Genomic DNA, 21,404 nt, shown 5'->3' with positions numbered 1-21,404 from the left:
CTTTCTCCAGGGGATCTTCCCAACCCAGGAATCTAACTGGGGTCTCCTGCATTTCAGGCAGATTCTTTAGCAGCTGAGCTACTAGGGAAGCCCCTGTAATATCTTTGAGAACCTTTAAAATGATGGGCAAATTATAGTGTCTTATTCTTTACTCTTCTTTTGATTAACAGTGAGGTTGAATGTATTTTCACATACATCTTGGTCATTGATAATTTTTATTTTTGAATCTATTTATGTCCTTGGCCCAGGCTTTATATATGAACTGTTAGTATCATTTTGCTTAAAAAAACTTTTTAAAATTTATTTTGCTGCACTGGGTCTTACTTGCAGCACTCTGAATCTTCGATTTTCGTTGGCAGCATGGGGATCTTTAATTGCAGCATATGAACTGTTAGTTTCAGCATGTGAGATTTTTGCTGTGGCTTGTGAACTCCCAGTCGGTGCATGTGGGATCTAGTTCCTTGACCAGGTATTGAACACAAGCCCCTGCATTGGGAGCACAGAGTCTTAGCCACTGGACCACCAGAGAAGTCCCTCATTTTGCTCTTTGACAGACTGTAGTTTTCTTTATGTAAAACTTATGTAGCTAAATCTAGAAATCTTTTCATTTGTGAATTATTTCTTCATTTGATGCTTTGAAAGTCCATCCCCAATTCTAGAATTGAGTGACTGTTCACTAAAATGTTTCTCTAGTTTTCTATGATTCATCTTTATGTTTATCTTTTTCTTCCATCTGAAACTTATTTTAGTAAAAGTTATGTGATGAGACTATAACATTTGTCTTTTGAAAATAAAGTTTTTGAGAACCATTTAATAAATAATACAACATGAGTTCAAAATGCTAAATTTATAGTATAATCAATTTTATAGGGGCTGAAGTAGAGTGCCATTCTCAAACATCACTTTGATGTTTGAATGTCATTATACTGCATTATTTTTTTGTGAAATTGAAACAATATGTAGAATTTTCTACAGACAGCTGTGTGTAGAGCTTGCCCTTCCCCCCTTAAAAAATAAAGTCTTGTCTTTCCACGTGGCTTAGTAATTGTATGACTCAAAGTCCTTTTCTCACTGAGCATGCATGTAATCTGTCCTCTGGTTAGCAGCTGTGGTTTCTCCTTGCAGCATCTGTTTTTGTTTGCACCCTTGTTTCTCAAAGCGCCTGTGCTCAAAAAGAAGTCTTCCATTATTGGTTGCTGCGGGTCACTGAGGTCTGCTTGTTATTGTTTCTCATAACTGTTGGCTTTAAAGCATTTTTATCCACTTTTTTGAATATCTACATCACTTTTTTTCTCTCCACTGTACTTATGGTTAATACTTTAACTCATCATGAAGTAGCTTATAAATTCTTGAGCTGTGCATCTTATTCAATAAGGCTTCAGTGCTATAGCGGAGAAGGCAATGGCACCCCACTTCAGTACTCTTGCCTGGAAAATCCCATGGATGGAGGAGCTGGTAGGCTGCAGTCTATGGGGTTGCTAAGAGTCGGAGATGACTGAGCTGCTTCACTTTCAGCTTTTCACTTTCGTGCACTGGAGAAGGAAATGGCAACCCACTCCAGTGTTCTTGCCTGGAGAATCCCAGGGATGGGGGAGCCTGGTGGGCTGCCGTCTATGGGGTCACACGGAGTCGGACACAACTGAAGTGATTTAGCAGCAGCAGCAGCTATAGACTGATTTTTCATTATCTTGTTCAGAATGACAGCACAATACCCTTTTAGGGAATACTGAATCAAGAAATCACCTGTCTTTGCTGAGGGCATCTGTTGAAAGCAGATGCCAGAGCCATGGGGTTGTCATTTCCCATCAAGTTCCAACATCAGAGTCTAATACTTCAAAGATATTCTCCATTCTTTTATCGACAGACAGCTGTGGTGCCTCGTGTTTTCTTGTTGCTTTTGTTTCTACTCCTAACATTTCTTTTAGATAAGAAAATAGATAAGGAAGCATTAGTATTTTAGAGCATATTAATCAGATATCATGTACACCAATTACTGAAAAGCACAGAAAATTTATTTTTTTCATTTTCATGTTGGGAAATAAGTATTTAAGTTAGTTGATTTTATGCACTTTCCTAAAGACATGTAATTCTAGCATATATTTTTCATGTAAATAAGAACTAAGTATAATAGTTTTCAGCATTTTATTTTGTGCCTTTATGAACATTATACATCATTGGCTGCAAATTGATAATTTTCCTTTCATTTCTTTTGCTTATTTCCTCCAGGGATTTAAGAATGTTTACTCATTTCCAGTAGCTCTGAGGTAGTGAGGAGCAGTAATTAAGTGATTTGGACAATCTTTTATAGGTAATCATGAATAGAATTAGAATATAGTTCAGATACAGTCTAGTGCTCATCTACTAAGTAACAGTTATACCTAATTTTTCAGTCTACAGGACTTCTGTAAACTGTGAGATAAACCCCAAGGATGATGAAGTATTGGTCCCATCACAACATGTTTGTACAAATCACAATTTTAGTCAAACTAAGTGGGGGTATTTTTTTTTTTTTGCATAGTTCCTTTTACCGAAGTGTTATAATCTGAGCTGATAATATTTGGTGCTAGGAGGGAACCATAATTAGAATTTCTTAGAGGTGATATCTGATTGGCTTTTAACCTACCCTAACATGTAGTACCTGATTTGGTCCTTAAGGAATTTTGAATGAATGACACAGGTTATGATTCAGTTTAGGATGCTGCCTGGGAAATAAGAATGAGACTTGGAAGGTGAGAATGAGGATTTGCCTGCCTCTGTCTCAGACTCTGAGTGCAGAACTACAGAGAATTTGGTGCTTATGATATTTATTTTACCTTGTATATTTTCTGTGGTGAGGCTGCAACTTCTAATCTCTGGTCAATAAGGAATGTACATGGTAGAGTTGGGAGATAATATTCCATGGGTCTCGTGTTTTTACACATCTTACCAATGAAACACTAACAGCCCTTTTGTTCAGGACCATCTTTTGGAAGAATGAGATAATTTCTGTCTCGAGAGCAAAGGACAATTATGCTTATTATCAAGAAAAATAATGTTTCCTTTTGAACACAGTGCAGGCATATGTAGTAGTATAAAAGATTTGAGTTCCCTTAATTCGGAGCTCCTTTTCTGTAGTGTGGTGTATTTTAGGTGCAGGTATCCATCTATACCCATATATGTTGCCCCTGTGAGATTTGGGGAGAAAGAGGAACTGCTACAGATATGCTGGTCATGCCACTTGCTTTGCTATGAGTAAATGAGTCCTTTGACTCACACAGGGGTTTCATGCCTTCTGCCAGCACCCATTAAACTGTTAGGCTAACTTGTTGGCTGACAAGTAGGTTGAAGTCTCAGATCCTTTAGAGTTCTTGACAAGTACTCAATAGAATGGTTTTGCCTGTAAGATGTTACAAACTTTTTGAAGAAACTTGTTTAATTTTTTTAATCCTTGTTAATTGAGTTGGTTAAAATATTGAAAAATTAGTAAGGGTCCTCTCTTTTAAGGAGCCAAGAAAGCTGTGTGTTGGCTCAGACTAAGCAGTTCCGAAATGCTAAATTGGGAACAGCTGAAAGTTTTATAATGTTCATTATTTTCTTAACTAACAATTGGTGCTTGAAGTAAGATTTTTGTTCTGCTTCCTATTGCAAGAAGAAACCTAGGATATGAATGTAGTTAGGAGATTTAGACTTTCTTTGACTCTACTTTGGGGTTCCAATGGAACAGAATATTTGAAGTCTGAGACAGGAAGTCACAGTGCATAATGTGTTGGAGGAATGGATGAGCACACATAAAACATGGACTTTGAAGTCATATCTGAGTTGGGAACCTCTGTGCTGTCAATTATTAGTAGTAGTTTTTTAACATTAGACATGCCATTCAATATGTCTTTGATTCATGTGTATAATGAGGAGTAGTGGCTACCTCATAAGGTTGTTTTGAAGATTAGAAATTGTGCAAAGCCTATAGCCTTCAGATCTAACATATATGGAAGGTGCGTGTTTATGTTCATGCACGCAAGTGTGTGTATGAGGTATTTGCTTTAGTTCCACTTAGGTTATTGTTGATGTGAATTTACAATACTGATTTCAAATTATTTCTCTACTTAACTGTCATATTTCTTTAAGCAGAAAATTCTCTATCTCTGTTAATGATGAGCCTTTGTTTTAACAACACCCATCATTTGTTAGACATTTTTCCATAGGTGAAAATGTGACAGTTTTTCAAAGATGATCTAGGACTTTTTTTAAATAAGAGCAACTATAGCAGTGTGTACTATTAAATATCACTCAGAGAAGACTCATGTATCTTAGTTCATTTTAACAATTTGTGACAAAAGTCATACAGCCTTTTGTACAGTGAATAAGACAAAACTGAAATTAGTATAGTATAATAGTATACTTTCTGAAAATAATTTGCTGTACCTTGGCAGAAATGATAGCCAATGGGCCAAGAATTGTACTTGGTGACAGATGGACCCATCTATGGCTCTTGTGGCTGCAGCTTGGGAGGCAGCAAACAGATTTCCATTCCATCTGACTCCTTTTCTCCCTTCTCTAGCTTTTCTGACCTCTGAAACTTGAGTGATACAGAACATAATTTGGATCAGATTATTTAAAATGATCTATTAACATCTCTAACAGGCTCCCAGCAGTTTTACAAGGAGCAGTTTGAAGGAAGGCAAGAAACAGTACACAGTCTGTCTACTGTTGAGTTATTGCCAATACTGCTTGATATGATTTATAATAAAAACTAAGATGAAACCTAGTTCACTGGTGATACAGGTTTTTATCCTCAAGGATACTAATTAATTGAGTTATCACCTTACTACTTAAGAAAAAAAATGTACAACTATTAAAATATTTTTGCGGGCATTTTCTCATTAATTCTGATAAACTATTTTTGAGAAATGTGTTTGTTTCCTGTGGCTGCTGTAACAAATGACCCATAAACTTGGTGGTTTGAAACAACAGAAATTCACTCTCTTACAGTTCTTGAGACCAGAAGTCTAAAATAAGTCTTTTGAAGCTAAAATCAAGGTTTCAGCAGGGCTATAAACCCTCTGGAGACTTGATAGAATCCACTCCTCACCTCTTCCAGCGTCTAGTGACTGCTGGCATTCTGTGACCTCATCACTCCAGTGTCTGCCTCCATCTTTCACATGGCCTTTTCCTCAATGTGTCTCTCGTTTCCCTCTGTTGTCTTCCTATAAAGATATGTGCGATGGCACTTAGTACCCACCTGGGTGATGCAGGATAATCTCCACTGCAAGACACTTAATTATATCTGCCAAAAAATTTTACCTTATATAAGCTAACATTGACAGGTTCCAGGAATTATTAGGACCTGATATCTTTGAGGGGCACCATTCAGCTCGCTACAGGAAGATAAAGAGCAGAATTTAATTTCTTTTCTTGTGTGTGTGTGGGAAAGGTGAAACATTTTTACAATTGTCTTTTCCCAAGTCTTACTTGTCCCCTGAGAAGGTAGACTTTAAAGCTGTTGTGAAATAAATCTCACCATCAGGAAGAAATTAAAAGTGTGTTTTCCATCTTTAGATGGAGCCATATTAAATAAAATACCAATTTTGCATGTATTTCTTGACTATAATATGTTGTTTCTTTATATTATTCTAGTTGCCTTAGTGCATGTGTTCATTAAATGATTTTTAATGTTATAAAATCTTATTTAATTGTACATCACAAGATAAAAAATTAAATCAGAGGTTAAATTTATCCATTATATCTATGTAAAAGTTAATTTTTACTTTTTTGAAGGAAAATATGAGATACTGTTAGTGTGAGATAGATCAAGAAATTAAAATACAGATTGTTTTGTGTTATTGGCTACCTTTGTCTCTATGGTTGTATTTTTCTTTTGGCACTGTTATTCTGTTTACCCCATTCTTAGAAAAGATGTTTATACAGATTTAAAATATTGGAAAAGCCTAAATCAACTATACTCCACTTAACAAGTAAACAAATAATGCAATGAGCCCCCTAAAATAAAACAAAACAAAAAAGAAAAAATATCTGAAAAAGCCTAGAACAAGATTTTCTTAGAGCCTTTATAATGGCTTGAGTTTTAATTTTGACTTTATTATACTTTATTTGCTTTACTCAATTATACCTGAAAAATAATTGTAATTTTAAGTGGTGTTTACTAAATAAATGTATTAGCTCATTCAGAAAATAGTTTATGAATGAAAATTCATTTGAATTCCCTAAGGGAGCTCATAATATTACTTTGTAATTTAACTGAGTCTTGTTTTTGGAGGGGAAGGAATATAAAGCATCACACAATAATAAATATGCAAATTATTAAAATAGTACTTTGGTTTTATTTAAATTATTAAAACCATTGGTTATTAATACTGACACTTTTGCTTTTTCTCCAGTTGCTTCTTTGAATGTTCTCTTTTTTATGGTTCTTGTATTTTCTGTTGACTATTATTTTTAGTCTCCTCTGCTTGCTCTTTTTTTTTTTTTCCTCTGCTTAACTTATAAACATTGGTCTTCTGGATGGCCCAGTCTTGAATTTCTTTTTGACTTAGTACTCTGATTTTAGGTGATGTCTTCCATTTCTATAATTTTATAGTACTAACCATATTCCCACAACTTTCAATTTTATGTATCCATCCCAGACCTCACGTATGAGATCCAGAATGATCTGATTAGCTTGCCATTTCACAATCCCTTATCTTTCAAATATCTCAGTTTGTACAAATGTGAAATTGAACCCTTGATTCTATCCTCTTCTTCAAAAGGCAAAACAAAGCTGTATAGCAAAAATAAGAATAAAAATCCTGTTCCACCTCTCACTTTTCTGTTAAGTAGCATCATGTAGTTGCCTAAGCCAGAATTCTGGATTCCATTCTTTTTTTAAAAAAAAATTATTTATTTTTTAATTGAAGAATAATTGCTTTACAGAATTTTGTTGTTTTCTGTCAAACCTCAACATGAGTCAGCCATAGGTAAACCTATGTCCCCTCCCTCTTGAACCTCCCTCCCTTCTCCCTCCCTTTCCCACCCCTCTAGGTTAATACAGAGCCCCTGTTTGAGTTTCCTGAGACATACAGCAAATTCCCATTGGCTATCTGTTTTACATATGGTAATGTAAGTACTCTCTGCATACATCTCATCCTCTCCTCCCCTCTCCCCGTGTCCATAAGTCCTTTCTCTATATCTGTTTCTCTATTGCTGCCCTGCAAATAAATTCTTCAGTACCATCTTTCTAGATTCCGTATATATGTATTAGTATAGGATATTTATCTTTCTCTTTCTCACTTACTTCACTCTGTATAACAAATCTACCTATTTTGAAAAATACTCCTTTATATTGTGGTGAATGCATATCATAAGATCTATCCTTTTAAGATAGATAGGTTCATGTACCTCATTAGAACTGACTCAAATGTGTTCCTTTTTATGGCTGAGTAATATTCCATTGTGTATATGTACCACAACTTCTTTATCCATTCATCTGTTGATTGACATCTAGGTTGCTTCCATGTTCTAGCTATTGTAAATATTGTAAATAGTGCTGCAGTGAACATTGGGGTACATGTGTCTTTTTCAGTTTTGATTTTCTCAGGGTATATGCCTAGGAGTGAGATTGCTAGGTCGTATGGTGACTTTATTCTTAGTTTTTTAAGGAATTTCCATACCATCTTCCACAGTGGCTCTATCAATTTGCATTCCCACCAACAGTGCAAGAGGGTTTCCTTTTCTCCACACCCTCTCCAGCATTTATTGTTTGTAAACTTTTTGATGATGGGCATTGTCACTGGTGTGAGGTGATACTTCATTGTAGTTTTGATTTGCATTTCTCTAATGATGAGTGATATTGAGCATCTTTTCATGTGTTTGTTAGCCATCTGTATGTCTTCTTTGGAGAAATGTCTGTTTAAGTCTTTTTCTCACTTTTTGACTGGGTTGTTTGTTTTTCTGGTATTGAGTTGTATGAGCTGCTTGTATATTTTGGAAATTAATTCTTTGTCAGTTGTTTCATTTGCTGTTATTTTCTCCCATTCTGAGGGTTGTCTTTTCATCTGGCTTATAGTTTCCTTTGCTGTGCAAAAGCTTTTAAGTTTAATCAGATCCTACTTGTTGACTTTTGTTTTTATTTATATTCTTTAGGAGGTGGGTCATAGAGGGTCTTGCTTTGATTTATGTCATCAAGTGTTCTGCCTATGTTTAAGAATTTTGTAGTTTCTGATCTTACATTTAGGTCTTTAATCCATTTTCAGTTTATCTTTGTGTATGATGTTAGTGTTCTAATTTCTTTCTTTTGCATGTAGCTGTCCAGGTTTCCCAGAACCACTTAATGAAGAGGCTATCTTTGCCCCATTGTATATTCTTGCCTCCTTTGTCAAAAATAAGGTACCCATAGGTGTATGGGTTTATTTCTGGGCTTTCTATCTTATTCCATTGGTCTGTATTTCTGTTTTTGTGCTAGTACCATATTGTCTTGATGACTGTAGCTTTGTAGTATAGTCTGAAGTCAAGAAGGTTGATTCCTCCAACTCCATTCTTCTTTTTCAAGACTGCTTTGGCTATTTAAGGTCTTTTGTGTTTTCATATGAATTGTGAAATTTTTTGTTCTAGTTCTTAGTAATTTGATAGGGATCACATTGAATCTGTAGATTGCATTTGGTAGTTATAGTCATTTTCAGAAGGTTAATTCTTCCTACCCAGGAACATGGAATATCTCTCCATCTGTTTATGCCATCTTTGATTTCTTTCATTAATATTTTATAATTTTTTGTATGCAGTTCTTTTGTCTCCTTAGGTAGGTTTATTCTTAGATATTTTATTAGTTTTGTTGCAGTGGTAAATGGGATTGATTCCTTAATTTCTCTTTCTGATTTTTCATTGTTAGTATATAGAAATGAAAGTCATTTCTGTGTATTGATTTTGTATCCTGTGCCTTTGCTAAATTCACTGATTAGCTCTAGGAATTTTCTGATAGTTTCTTTAGGATTTTCTATGTGTAGTATCATGTCATTTGTGAACAGTGAGAACTTTACTTCTTCTTTTCTGATCTGGATTCCTTTTATTTCTTTTTCTTCTCTGATTGCTGTAGCTAGGACATCCAAAATTATGTTGAATGATAGTGGTGAGAGTGGACACCCTTGTCTTGTTCCTGATCTTAATGGGAATGCTTTCTGTTTTGCACCATTGAGAGTAATGTTTGCTTTCGACTTATCATATATGGCCTTTACTATGTTGAGGTAGGTTCCTTCTGTGCCCATTTTTTTAAGAGGTTTAGTCATAAGTGGGTACTGAATTTTGTCAAAAGCTTTTTCTGCATCTATTGAGATTATCATATGGTTTTTATCTTTCAGTTTGTTAATTTGGTGTATCACATTGATTGATTTGCATATATTGAAGAATCCTTGCAACCCTGGGATAAACCCAACTTGATCATGATGTAGCTTTTTAATGGTGAGCTTTTTAATGTGTTGTTGAATTCTGTTTGCTAGAATTTTGTTTAGGATTTTTGCATCTATGTTCATCAGTGATATTGGCCTATAGATTTCTTTTTTTGTGTTGTTTTTGTCTGGTTTTGGAATCAGGGTGATGGTGGCTTTGTTGAATAAATTTAGAAGTGTTCCTTCCTCTGCAATTTTTTGAAAGAATTTTAGAAGGATAGGCATTAGCTCTTCTCTAAATGTTTGATAGAATTCACCTATGAAGCCATTTGGTCTTGGGCTTTTGTTCTTTTGGGAGATTTTGATCAAAGTTTTGATTTCAGTGCTTGTAATTGGGTTGTTCATAATTTCTATTTCTTGCTGGTTCAGTCTAGGAAGAGGTCATGTATGGATGTGAGAGTTGGACTATAAACAAAGCTGAGCACCGAAGAATTGATGCTCTTGAACTGTGGTGTTGGAAAAGACTCTTGAGAGTCCCGTGGACTGCAAGGAGATCCAGCCAGTCCATCCTAAAGGAGATCAGTCCTGGGTGTTCATTGGAAGGACTGATGTTGAAGCTGAAACTCCAGTACTTTGGCCACCTGATGTGTAGAGCTGACTCATTTGAAAAGACCCTGATGCTGGGAAAGATTGAGGGCAGGAGGAGGAGGGGATGACAGAGGATGAGATGGTTGGATGGCATCACCAACTCGAGGGACATGGGTTTGGATGGACTCTGGGAGTTGGTGATGGACAGGGAGGCCTGGTGTGCTGTGTTTCATGGGGTTGCAAACAGTCAGAGACTACTGAGTGACTGAACTGAACTGAAGAATGTGTTTCTTCCAGGTTATGCATTTTGTTGCCATATAGTTGTTCATGATGGTCTCTTATAATCCTTTATATTTCTGCATTGTCTGTTGTAACCTTTCCTTTTTCATTTCTAATTTTGCTGATTTGATTCTTCTGTCTTTTTTTCTTGATGAGTCTGGTTTGTCAATTTTGTTTATCTTCTTGAAGAACCATCTTTTAGTTTTATTAATCTTCATTAATTAATAATTAGTAAACCTTTACTAATTAATCATCTTTATTTATTTTTCCTTTATTTCTTTTCATTTATTTCTGCTCAGATATTTATGATTTCTTTCCTTCTGCTAATCTTGGGTTTTTTTTTTTCTTTTTCCAGTTGTTTTAGGTATAAAGTTAGATTGTCTATTTGATGTTTTTCTTGTTTCTTGAGGTAGGGTTGTATGTCTACAAACTCCCCTCTTAGAACTGCTTTTGCTGTATACTGTAGATTTTGAACTGTCATGTTTTCATTGTCATTTGTTCCCAGGATATGTTTGATTTCCCTTTTTTATTTCCTCAGTAACCTGTTAGTTATTTAGAAATGTATTATTTAATCTCCATGCGTTTGTGTTTTACAGTTTTTTTTTTCTTGTAATTGATATATGCGTTTGTGTTTTACAGTTTTTTTTTTTTTTCTTGTAATTGATATCTAGTCTCATAGCATTGTGGTTGGAAAAGATGCTTGATACAATTTCAGTTTTCTTAAATTTACTGAGGTTTGATTTGTGACCAAGATGTAGTCTATTTTGGAGAATGTTCCATGTGCACTTGAGAAGAAGGTGTATTCTTGTGCATTTGGATGGAATGTCCTGAAGATACAGTGAAATCTGTCTCATCTAATGTATCATTTAAGACATATTTCCTTATTAATTTTCTGTTTTGGTGAACTGTCCATTGGTAAGTGGGGTGTTAAAGTCTCCTACTATTATTGTGTTACTGTCCATTTCTTCTTTTATGTCTGTTAGTGTTTGTCTCGTATATTGAGGTCCTCCTGTGTTGGGTGCATAGATATTCACAATTGTTATGTCTTCCTCTTGGATTGATCCCTTGATCATTATGTAGCGTCCTTCCTTATCTCTTGTAGTATTCTTTATTTTGAGGTCTACTTTTTCTGATATGAGGCTTACTACTCCTGCTTTCATTTGCTTTCCATTTGCATAGAATCTATTTTTCCATCCTCTCACTTTCAGTCTATATGTGTCTTTAGGTCTGAAGTGGGTTTCTTGTAGACAGCATGTATATGAGTCTTGTTTTTGTATCCATTCAACCAATCTGTGTCTTTTGGTTGGAGTATTTAATCCATTTACTTTTAATTATTGATATATTTGTTCCTATTTCCAGTTTCTTAATTGGGGTTTGTTTTTGTAGATCTTCTCTTGTATTTCCTGACTATGTAAGTCCCTTTATCATTTTTTGTAAAGTTGATTTGGTGGTACTGAATTCTCTTAACTTTTGCTTATCTGAAAAGCTTTTAATTTCTCCATCAATTTTGCATGAGATCCTTGCTGGGTAGAGTAATCTTGGTTCTAGATTTTTCCCTTTCAGTACTTTTAACTATATCCTGCCATTCTCTTTTGGGCTGCAGAGTTTCTGTAGAAAGATCAGTATAACCTGTTCAAAAATTTTGTCATACCCTTTCTTTTTCTCTTTTTTTTTTAATGGGACCCCTGTAATTCAAATGTTGATGTGTTTAATATTGTCCCAGCGGTCTCTGAGTTTATCTTCAGTTCTTTTCTTTCTTTTTACTTTATTCTGCTCTTTAGCAGTTATTTCCACCATTTTATCTTCCAGCTCACTGATCTTTTCTTCTGCTTCAGATATTCTGCTATTGATTCCTGCTAGAGTATTTTTAATTTCAATTATTGTGTTCTTTGTTTCAGTACATTTACTCTTTAATTCTTCTAGGTCTTTGTTAATTGATTCTTGCATTCTCTTCATTCTATTTTCTAGGTTTTTGATCATCTTTACTATCATTATTCTGAATTCTTTTTCAGATAGTTTGCCTATTTCTTCTTCATTTATTTGGACTTCTGTGTTTCTAGTTTGTTCCTTCATTTGTGCATTATTTCTCTACCTTTTCATTATTTTAAAAAACTTACTGTGTTTGAGGTCTCCTTTTCCCAGCCTTCAAGGTTGAATTCTTTCTTCTTTTTTGTTCCTGCCTGTCTAAGGTTTGTCCAGTGGTTTGTGTAAGCTTTGTGTAGCATGAGATTTGTGCTGAGTTTATTATTTTTTTTGATGGGCAGGGCTGAGTGAGGTGATAATCCTGTATGCTGATGATTGGGTTTGTATTTTTGTCTTGTTTGTTATTTGGATTAGTAGTAGCACAGGGTGCTACTGGTAGTTGGGTGATATTGGGTCTTGTATTCAAGTGGTTTCCTTTGTGGGAGTTCTCACCATTTGATATTCCCTTGGGTTAGGAGTTCTCTGGTAGTCTAGGGTCTTGGAATCAGTTCTTTCAGGGCTTGATCTCTGGCCAGGAACAGAGATTCCACAGGTAGTTTGTTACGGCATTAAGTGAGATTAAAACAGATACCCAAAAATGAGAAACCCAAGATGATCCCCAGACAAATGGCAGTTACAAAATCATGCAAATAATAATTAAAATAGTGGAATATGCACATATACACATACACACATAAGCAAAATCAAGATAGTCCAACAAAAATAAAGTACAATAGATTGACCCTGCAAACACTAGAAACCAAAAATGATATCCACCAGTTAAGAACACTAACTGAAACACAAACTAAAAAACAAAACTAAAGCAAGGTGCCAACTGGGGATAAAGCAATGAAAACAAAACTAACAAATATGAGAAAAAAGAAAGAAAAGAAAGGAAGAGTAGATATGCAAAGTTAAATAGAGGTAGATAAAGAAAATTTATATATATTAAAAATTAACTGCAAGGGAAAGGAACAGTAGAAAAAAGCAAACAAAGGAATAAATGTAGAAAAAATAATAGGTTTAAGAAATTTAAAAATTAAAATTAAAAAGAGGGAAAAAAGAAAAACTCTACAGAAGTGCAAAAGGCCAATGTAGAGGTAGAGGTTTATAACAGGAATAAAAAGTGTGATTGAAAAAAAAAAACCCTCAAAAGCTTAATTATATTTCATAGTGCTAATAAAATCAACAACTACAACAGAGGAAAAAAAAAAAGGAAAGAAAAAAAAAAAAGAAACTACAGAACAAGTCAAAATATAAGAAGAATAAATGTTTTTCTTGAGTCACTGCTGTCAGGGTTCTTTCCCTTGCTGGGAGTCACAGTCCACCTCGTCTACCTAGGATGCCCTCCAGCACTGTTCTGGTCTCCAGATCTGCAGTGAGGGCAGCTCAGACTCTAATCTGATCCTGCTCCTTTGTGTTCTTGCCTCCAATGTCCACAGCTCTCAGAACTAGTGCATTTTCTCTTGTGGGAACTCTCAATGTCCTTTTATATATTCCATAGACATAGGCTGCCTAGTTGATCATGTGGATTTAATCTGCAGCTTGTACCGCTGGTGGGAAGGTTTTGGGTCTTCTTCCTTAGCCACACTGCCTCTAGGTTTCAATTGTGCTTTTATTTCTACCTGTGTATGTGGGTTGTCTACTGGGGTTTGCTCCTGAGCTTGCCCTGGAAGACTTGTGTCTGCCCCAGTGAGAGTTAAGCGTGAAGGTGGCACAGCTGCTTGGGTTGCAGGGACCCTGGCTGTGCCAAGTGTGCAGGGACACAGACTGCCTCAGCCACAGGATTTATGGCCCTATCAGAGTCTTTTTTTCTAGCCTCTGGTGATCAGAGGGCCTCTTTGGCTAGTATTTCTCCATAGCTCCGCCTGTTCAGGCACTTAGAAGGTTCCATTGTCTAGGGTCCTTCTCTGTTGTTGGGTGCATCAGGTGCTTGATGGGCCAGCCTCTCTATTATTCAGTTGCTGGCGATGGCCTGTGGGGAGAGAGAGACTGTGGTGATGGTTCCACCCCACTATGCATGACTCACAGTATCACCTTGCTTCCATGGCTTTCCTCCACAGGCATTTCCCACCACAGTCTTCTCCTTCAGGTCCCCTTGATCCATCTCTCTGCAGTCAACAGCAGCCCTCACCCTGGGATTGCTTTACAATCCCTATGCTCCAGCTCCCACTGCTGCACCTTGTAGGGGACCTGTGTCCCTTTCTGGGGTACATATGGCTGTGGCAAGGACTGTCTGATTCTCATTCCATTTAGGCTACCACAGATCAGCTGCTTCACTCTCAGCCTTAAATGTTTCTCTTGTGACCCAGATAATTACCTTGATGTGGGAATTGGACCCCTGTTTCAGTTCCCCCACCCACCGAGGGCAGGTCCAGTCCTACTAACACTCCTGTTTTCCCTCTTAGTTCCTTCATCCTACTGAGTTTTGTTTGGTTCTATATATTCTTTTCTGGTGGTCAGGTACTCCTATCAGCTCTCAGCCGGTGTTCTGCAAGCACTTCTATCCTACTTCTCTGCCATCTTGTTCTCCTTCCAGTCTTCTCTGGATTCCATTCTTGATTATGGTCTCTTATTTATCCCACATAGACAATTACTTGCCCAATTCCTGTAAGTACTAATATCAAAATATATTTCAAATTCTATTTTTTATCTTTATTCTTGCCATCTCCATGCAAGCTACCATCATCTAATTCTAGGGCACTAGAATTTATGTATTATTTATGAGTATTTACTAAATATTATACAGAATAACAAACTGGGCAGAATTTGTTTTTAGGATTTCAAATTAACTGTAAACAGTAATTTTCAACTCCTAGAGTTCTGAAGTTATAAGGATAAGAGGTAAAAGTCAAATGTAAAAGAAATATTCTAAACTAAAAAAAAGAAGTCTTAATTTTTCTCCCTCAATAGAACTGCATGATGCCTGGGTATCTAGAGGAGGTGAGCCAGTAAATTGAAAACTTCTATTTCAGGTTCAGATTTTGATTTCTAATAATCCCATCTATCCTTTTATTTAGTTATTCAGAGTCTTTTGGTGAGAAGAAAAAGAATCCAAATTAACTTTTATATTATATAATCATAACTAAAATTTTCTTTAGCCAGTTACAAAATTTTGCATTAGGTGAATGAATGTGTGCATGTATACACACATATGTAAAAACATACATAGATATTAATATTCTGAATAGCAAATTATTATGCTGCTAAATAAATAGATGTCATCCTTCAGAGTGAGAAATTTTAATGTTGGTAGGAAGCTGTTCTTATGTGGGCAGACCAGATGAGGAACAGCAGCCTAAGATACACCATAGATGTTCTTCTTTTAACTTTTTGTGTTATATTGGAGTATAGCCAGTTAACAAAGTTATGATAGTTTCAGGTGGACAGTAAAGGGACTCAGCTGTACATATACATGTATCCATTCTTCCCCAAACTCCCCTCCTATCCAGGCTGCTACATAACATTGAGCAAAGTTCTCTGTGCTATACAGTAGATTCTTGTTGGTTAACCATTTTAAATATAGCAGTGGAGAAGGAAATGGCAACCCACTCCAGTACTCTTGCCTGGAAAATCCCATGGACGGAGGAGCCTGGTAGGCTACAGTCCATGGGATCGCAAAGAGTCGGACACGAATGAGAGACTTCACTTTCACTTTTCACTCTCATGCATTGGAGAAGGAAACGGCAACCCACTCCAGTATTCTTGCCTGGAAAATCCCAGGGACAGAGGAGCCTGGTGGGCTGCTGTCTATGGGGTTGCACAGGGTCAGACACAACTGAAGTGACTTAGCAGCAGCAGCAGCATCAGTGTGTACATGTTGGTTCCAAACTCCCTAACTGCATAGATGTTTTTCTTGATAAAGGTAAATGATAGTCTTATGTTTTTAACCAAATAAGTATAATGAAGTACTGTTAGCAAAGTGTGTGTGTGTGTGCATGAGTGCTAAGTTGCTTTAGTCAGATCTGACTCTTTGTGACCCTGTGGAATGTAGCCCTCCAGGCTCCTCTGTCCATGGGATTCTCCAGGCAAGAGCACTGCAGTGGGTTGCCATTTCCTTCTCCAGGGAATCATTCCCACCCAGGGATCAAACTTGCATCTCTTAAGTCTCCTGCATTGCCAGGTGGGTTCTTTACCACTAGCACCACCTGGGAAGCCCTTAGCAAAGTATATTCCTATGGTAAGATAGCTAATTTGATAATTGTTCAGGCAGAAGTTCTCAGGGGTAGGAGGGCTTATATTCCATGGGATGTTTTTTGACTACCATGACCAGAGGGTGTTAACTGGCGTCTAGTAGATGTTAGGGATGCTGCTAAATATCCTATAGTGCCCATGACAGCCCCATACAACAAATAGCTATACAATGCAAAAAGTCAATAATACTTTGGTTGAGAAACTCTTTTAGGGTATTTTTTTCCTGCCACATGATATCATAAGTATTTTTCAAAATTTCATTTAACAAAGTATCAATAGATGTATAATAGTTATAATAATTCTATTTGTGTGTGTATGTGCATGTGTGTGTGAAAACTTAAGTGAATAGAATTATTTATTTGTACTTGGAATAGTTTAAGAGAGGAAGGAATCAAGTGTAAATGCCAAGTTTCTGGCTTGAGCAGCTCATGAGGAGAATGTTGGTGATTATGACATTATGTAAAGTGAAAGAAACAGATATGTGGAAGAAGATCTTCAATTAAGATTTTGCACTTGCAGAATTTGAGGTACCTGAGAGATATGAAGAGGAAGTCCTAAAGATTAGCACATAGGTGTTCAAACATATATTTAATTTGAAATTGTCAGCATATGAATAGTAACCCTAGTTTTGGATTAAATCATCTAATAGAGTATGTCTTAAGGAAAAACCTTGACTTCTCAAGCTATGGGCCCCAGAGGATTTGGATCTAGTGATCTAGCTTTTGGGTGTAGGAAATTACAGCTTCTAGGCCTTTAAAAGCGGAGAAGGCAATGGCACCCCACTCCAGTACTCTTGCCTGGAAAATCCCATGGATGGAGGAGCTTGGTAGGCTGCAGTCCATGGGGTCTCTAAGAGTTGGACACGACTGAGCGACTTCACTTCACTTTGAGGAAAGAGTACCTTATATCAGAGTCCTTAGGAACAAAAACATTCACAGTATGGGTAGAGGAGAATCTAGCAAGAGACTTAGTAGAAGCCAGGGAGATAATAGGAAATGATCCAGAAGTGTAGTTTTCCAGGCCAAGGGAAGAGAAACATTTCCAAATGGATGAGTGGTGGTTGATATGGAGGCTTAGTGACCTTGGTGGACATAAAAAATGAATAGAAGGCAAATTATAATGGGTTGAAAAGTCCATGGTAAGTATGAAATATAGTTATGTTGTAGATTTATTTAAGTTTTGTTGTAAAGGAGGAAGAGGTGGATGGAGAGGGATGTGAGATCAGGGAAGGTTTTATTCATATTTTTAAATATCAGAGAGAATTCTTCATTGGTATTTAAAAAAAACAATATTTAAAGATATTGAAGTATTTCAAGTGCAGTTTGTTAATGAACAGACTTTCCATTGAGTATATTTCTATATTTTTTTTGCCTTCAAGGTGAAGGCAAAAGGTCAAGGTCAGTATTTTGAATAGTTGGTTGGATTCTCAGTAATTCAGCAAGTATGTAAATAGTTCTGTTAATTACCACAAATGTAGGTGTGTGTTTGACATGCAGACATTGCTTTTATTTTTCAGATCTTTCAAGAAATCGTTTTACAGAAATTCCTTCTGAGGTCTGGTTATTTGCACCTCTTGAAACATTAAATTTATACCATAATTGCATCAAAATCATTCCTGAAGCCATTAAAAACCTGCAGATGTTAACATACCTTAACATTAGGTAAGGAAGCAATTTTGGGGAGAATAAATTTTGTTTTTTTTTTAATACAGTTCTAATGATTTTTAGTTGCAAAGGAATGTAATTGGTTTGGCTATGTAACCTATGTCTCAACAGCATCTTATTTGTATTTTCTATATGTCCATATTACTTTATAGATTTTTGGTCTTGTTCTTGAGAGCAGTGCTTCTCAAACTTCAGTGCCCAAAGGAACCAGATGCAGATTCTGATTTCATAGGCCAGCATTTCTAACAACTCTCTGGTAATGCCCATGCCTGCTGGTCCTTAGGTCACTTTGAGTACCAAGGCTTTAGAGCAGAAATATTTTGCTGAAATCATAGTACTACAACACAGGTTTATTTATTAGCACCCCCAATTAAAGTGGAACATTATAAAGAAACAGTTCTTGAGTTATATTTTTCACTCTTGTGACTTCTTGTTGCTACCTCAAGGATGGATAGATTGGGATGGGATTATTGGAAGGTTAGGAAGTGGATAATAGTTGATGTTAATAATAATTTCTTACTGTGTGCCAAGCAGTGTTAAAAATACTTTACCCATATTACCTCATTTCATCTTCACAACATTTTCAGATATGTGGTTATTATCCCTGCACTGCAGATGAGGAAACTGAAGCACAGAAGTTAACTATTTGCTCAAAATTACACATGCTGCAACTGGTAGAGCCAAGATTCTAATCAAAGCAGCAGTATGGCTGTAGAACTCTCATTCTTAGCTTTATGCTGTTTTTATAATAGACTGAACATTGAATAAGTATAAGAAAAAAAATGCCCTACCAAATGAGTGACAGTAAATGGGAAGTGGTATATTGTGACTTAATTTTAGAATCTTATTCTTATTTTTGTTTTATGTTTTGAATTATAAGGGAAAACTTCTTCCTTAATGAAGTTACTTGTCTAAATTCTCAAATAGGGAAGTAGTAAATATAATTAATATACGTCAATGATAATGTTCCTTTCTCTGTGATATTGATCATGTATATCTCCCTCAGTGGGGTCACCTGGCAGTACATATTACTTTAACTGAAACAATTTTAACCTTAATATGTGTGAGAGTAATTTCCTTCCATAGATATTGGTCATTTGGGTTGCTCCTTTCTCTAACTGGGTACATAATCTCCTTGGCCTGGCTTGGGAAAGGTTTGAGGAAAGTGAGGTATTTTTAAGTTTTTTGTCTTTATTATCATTTTATTATGTTCTTTTATGGAAAAAACAATTTGTCCAAAATTGAATTGCATTTATATATTAACATTTATGGTATATCTTAGAATAGCTTTACTAAAACTTTTTGTGATTCTTTCCCATTTTGATCTCTAAAAGTTGACTTGTAATTTTTATTTACAGACACAATATTAACATAACACTTGTTCTAATGACTGGCTTCCTCTGGCTGTCTCTAAAGCATGTGGGAAAAGTGAAGATTTATGATTATTATCTATGTATAAAGAAATAGAGAGCTGACTTCTAATTCAATAAACCTGCTTCTTAAGGGAAGAAAAGAAACCAATTTTTAAACTTTCCTAGTATGAGGGAGATTAGATTGAGTTTTTATGTGCCATTCTTTTTCCTATTTATTTATTTTTTATTTTGGTGAAAAGATTTTAAGAAACTTGTAAGATAATTTTTAGCTTATTCTTTCTTCCTGTATACTATGCTTCTTTTCAGTAGAATCCTCAGGAAGACCCTCTGTGCTCTAGACAGACCACTTTCCCAAGGATTGTACTTGATCCTTAAAGTGCAAGAGTTGTGACAAACACCTAGCATATTTGACATTCCAACAGTCTGGCTAGGATTTCTGGTCTTGGGGCATTAGCCTTTTTTATTGAAGTCTGTGCCATGTGATTAAACCAGTCTAGTTTTTCTGGACATCCTCTGCAGGCATAAAATGGGGCAAAAGGGCTTGAAGTCCCTCTCTTGGGGTAACACTGGAGTTTTATTGCTGTGTATGTTATATAAAATGCTATGTACAAGCCTATAAATATCACTTTGAAAAGCAGGGAAAATAATAGCAAATTGCTAATGAATGCTTGATAGTATGTAAATGTAGTGGTACACTTTATATATATTTTGGTAGTAGAGTTGTCTTAGTCCATTCATGGCACTATAACAGAATACCATAGACTGGGTGGTTATAAACAACAGAAATTTATTTTTCATAGATTTGAGGGCTGGAAATTTCAAGATCAAAGTGCCAGCTGATTCAGTGTCTGGTGAAGACCAGTTTCCTGATTTATATAGGTAGATGACTCTCTTCTAGCTGAGTCCTTACATGGAGTAAAGAGCAAGGGAACTCCCTGGGGTCTCTCTTTAAGGCCACTAATCACCTCCCAAAAGCCCCACCTCCATGTACCATCACGTTGGGGATTAGGCTTCAATATTATAGTTTTGAGTGGAGAGAACACAAACATTTAGTCTATAGCAGGGATAGTTTAGGTCAATCTACATTGGCATGCAAATTTGGCCAAAATTAGTTTGAGGGTAAGGGACCCAAAGCCAAATCGCCTGGATTTGAATCCTGGTTCTCTCACTTACCAGCTCTGTGACTTTGAGCAGTTTACTTAATCTCTTTTAGACTTTTTCTTCATCTGTAAAATGGGCATTATGATAGTATCTATCTTCCTAAAGTAGGTTGTTGTGAGGATTAGTCAAGTTAATTCATGTGAGGTGCTGTGAACGTGGCCTGCTGCTGCTGCTGCTGCTAAGTCACTTCAGTCGTGCCCGACTCTGTGCAACCCCATAGAGGTGCACCCCACCAGGCTCTCCCGTCCCTGGGATTCTCCAGGCAAGAACACTGGAGTGGGTTGCCATTTCCTTCTCCAATGCATGAAAGTGAAAAGTGAAAGTGAAGTCGCTCAGTCGTGTCTGACTTTTAGTGACCCCATGGACTATGGCCCACCAGGCTCCTCCATTCATGGGATTTTCCAGACAGCAGTGCTGGAGTGGGGTGCCATTGCCTTCTCTGGAACATGGCCTGCTACATAGTAACAAATGTTAGTTGTCCTTATATTTAAATAAATCTGCAGAGACGGGAATGTTGTATCAACTATGAGCTGAAATGAAGGTGCTAGTAGACTGTTCTACCATAAACCTGCAACAAAAGAGAATGGGTTAAGGTTACTATGTATTTTTAAAGGTATAATTCTATTCATTCTTTCATAAATTTGAACACAGGGCATGCAAATTTATCCTTGGAGCCTTCCCCTAGTGAGAGATGTAGAGGTATTGAATATAGTGAAATTATACCAGAGAGCAAGGTTCTGGCAATTCTTTAGCTCGGAAGAATTTTGAGAATTCTGTTAGAATTTTCTCTAGCTCAGAAAAATTCTGAGTTTTGAGAGCTGGTGATGTGTAGG

General features: G+C 36.3%; 1 protein-coding gene across 1 annotated transcript in view; it reads left to right on the top strand.

Moving 5' to 3' along the window:
* Positions 1-21,404, top strand: part of LRCH2 (leucine rich repeats and calponin homology domain containing 2) — a 105,676-nt gene that overhangs the window by 14,784 nt on the left and 69,488 nt on the right. The window contains exon 2 of the mRNA XM_005903779.3: positions 17,890-18,034. Within this exon, the coding sequence (XP_005903841.1) occupies positions 17,890-18,034 (145 nt within the window). The remainder of the gene's footprint in view (positions 1-17,889; positions 18,035-21,404) is intronic.

Source organism: Bos mutus, chromosome X, assembly GCF_027580195.1.
Source record: "Bos mutus isolate GX-2022 chromosome X, NWIPB_WYAK_1.1, whole genome shotgun sequence".
NCBI classification, from domain to species: Eukaryota; Metazoa; Chordata; class Mammalia; order Artiodactyla; family Bovidae; genus Bos; species Bos mutus.
This window is presented reverse-complemented; position numbering and strand designations above follow the sequence as displayed.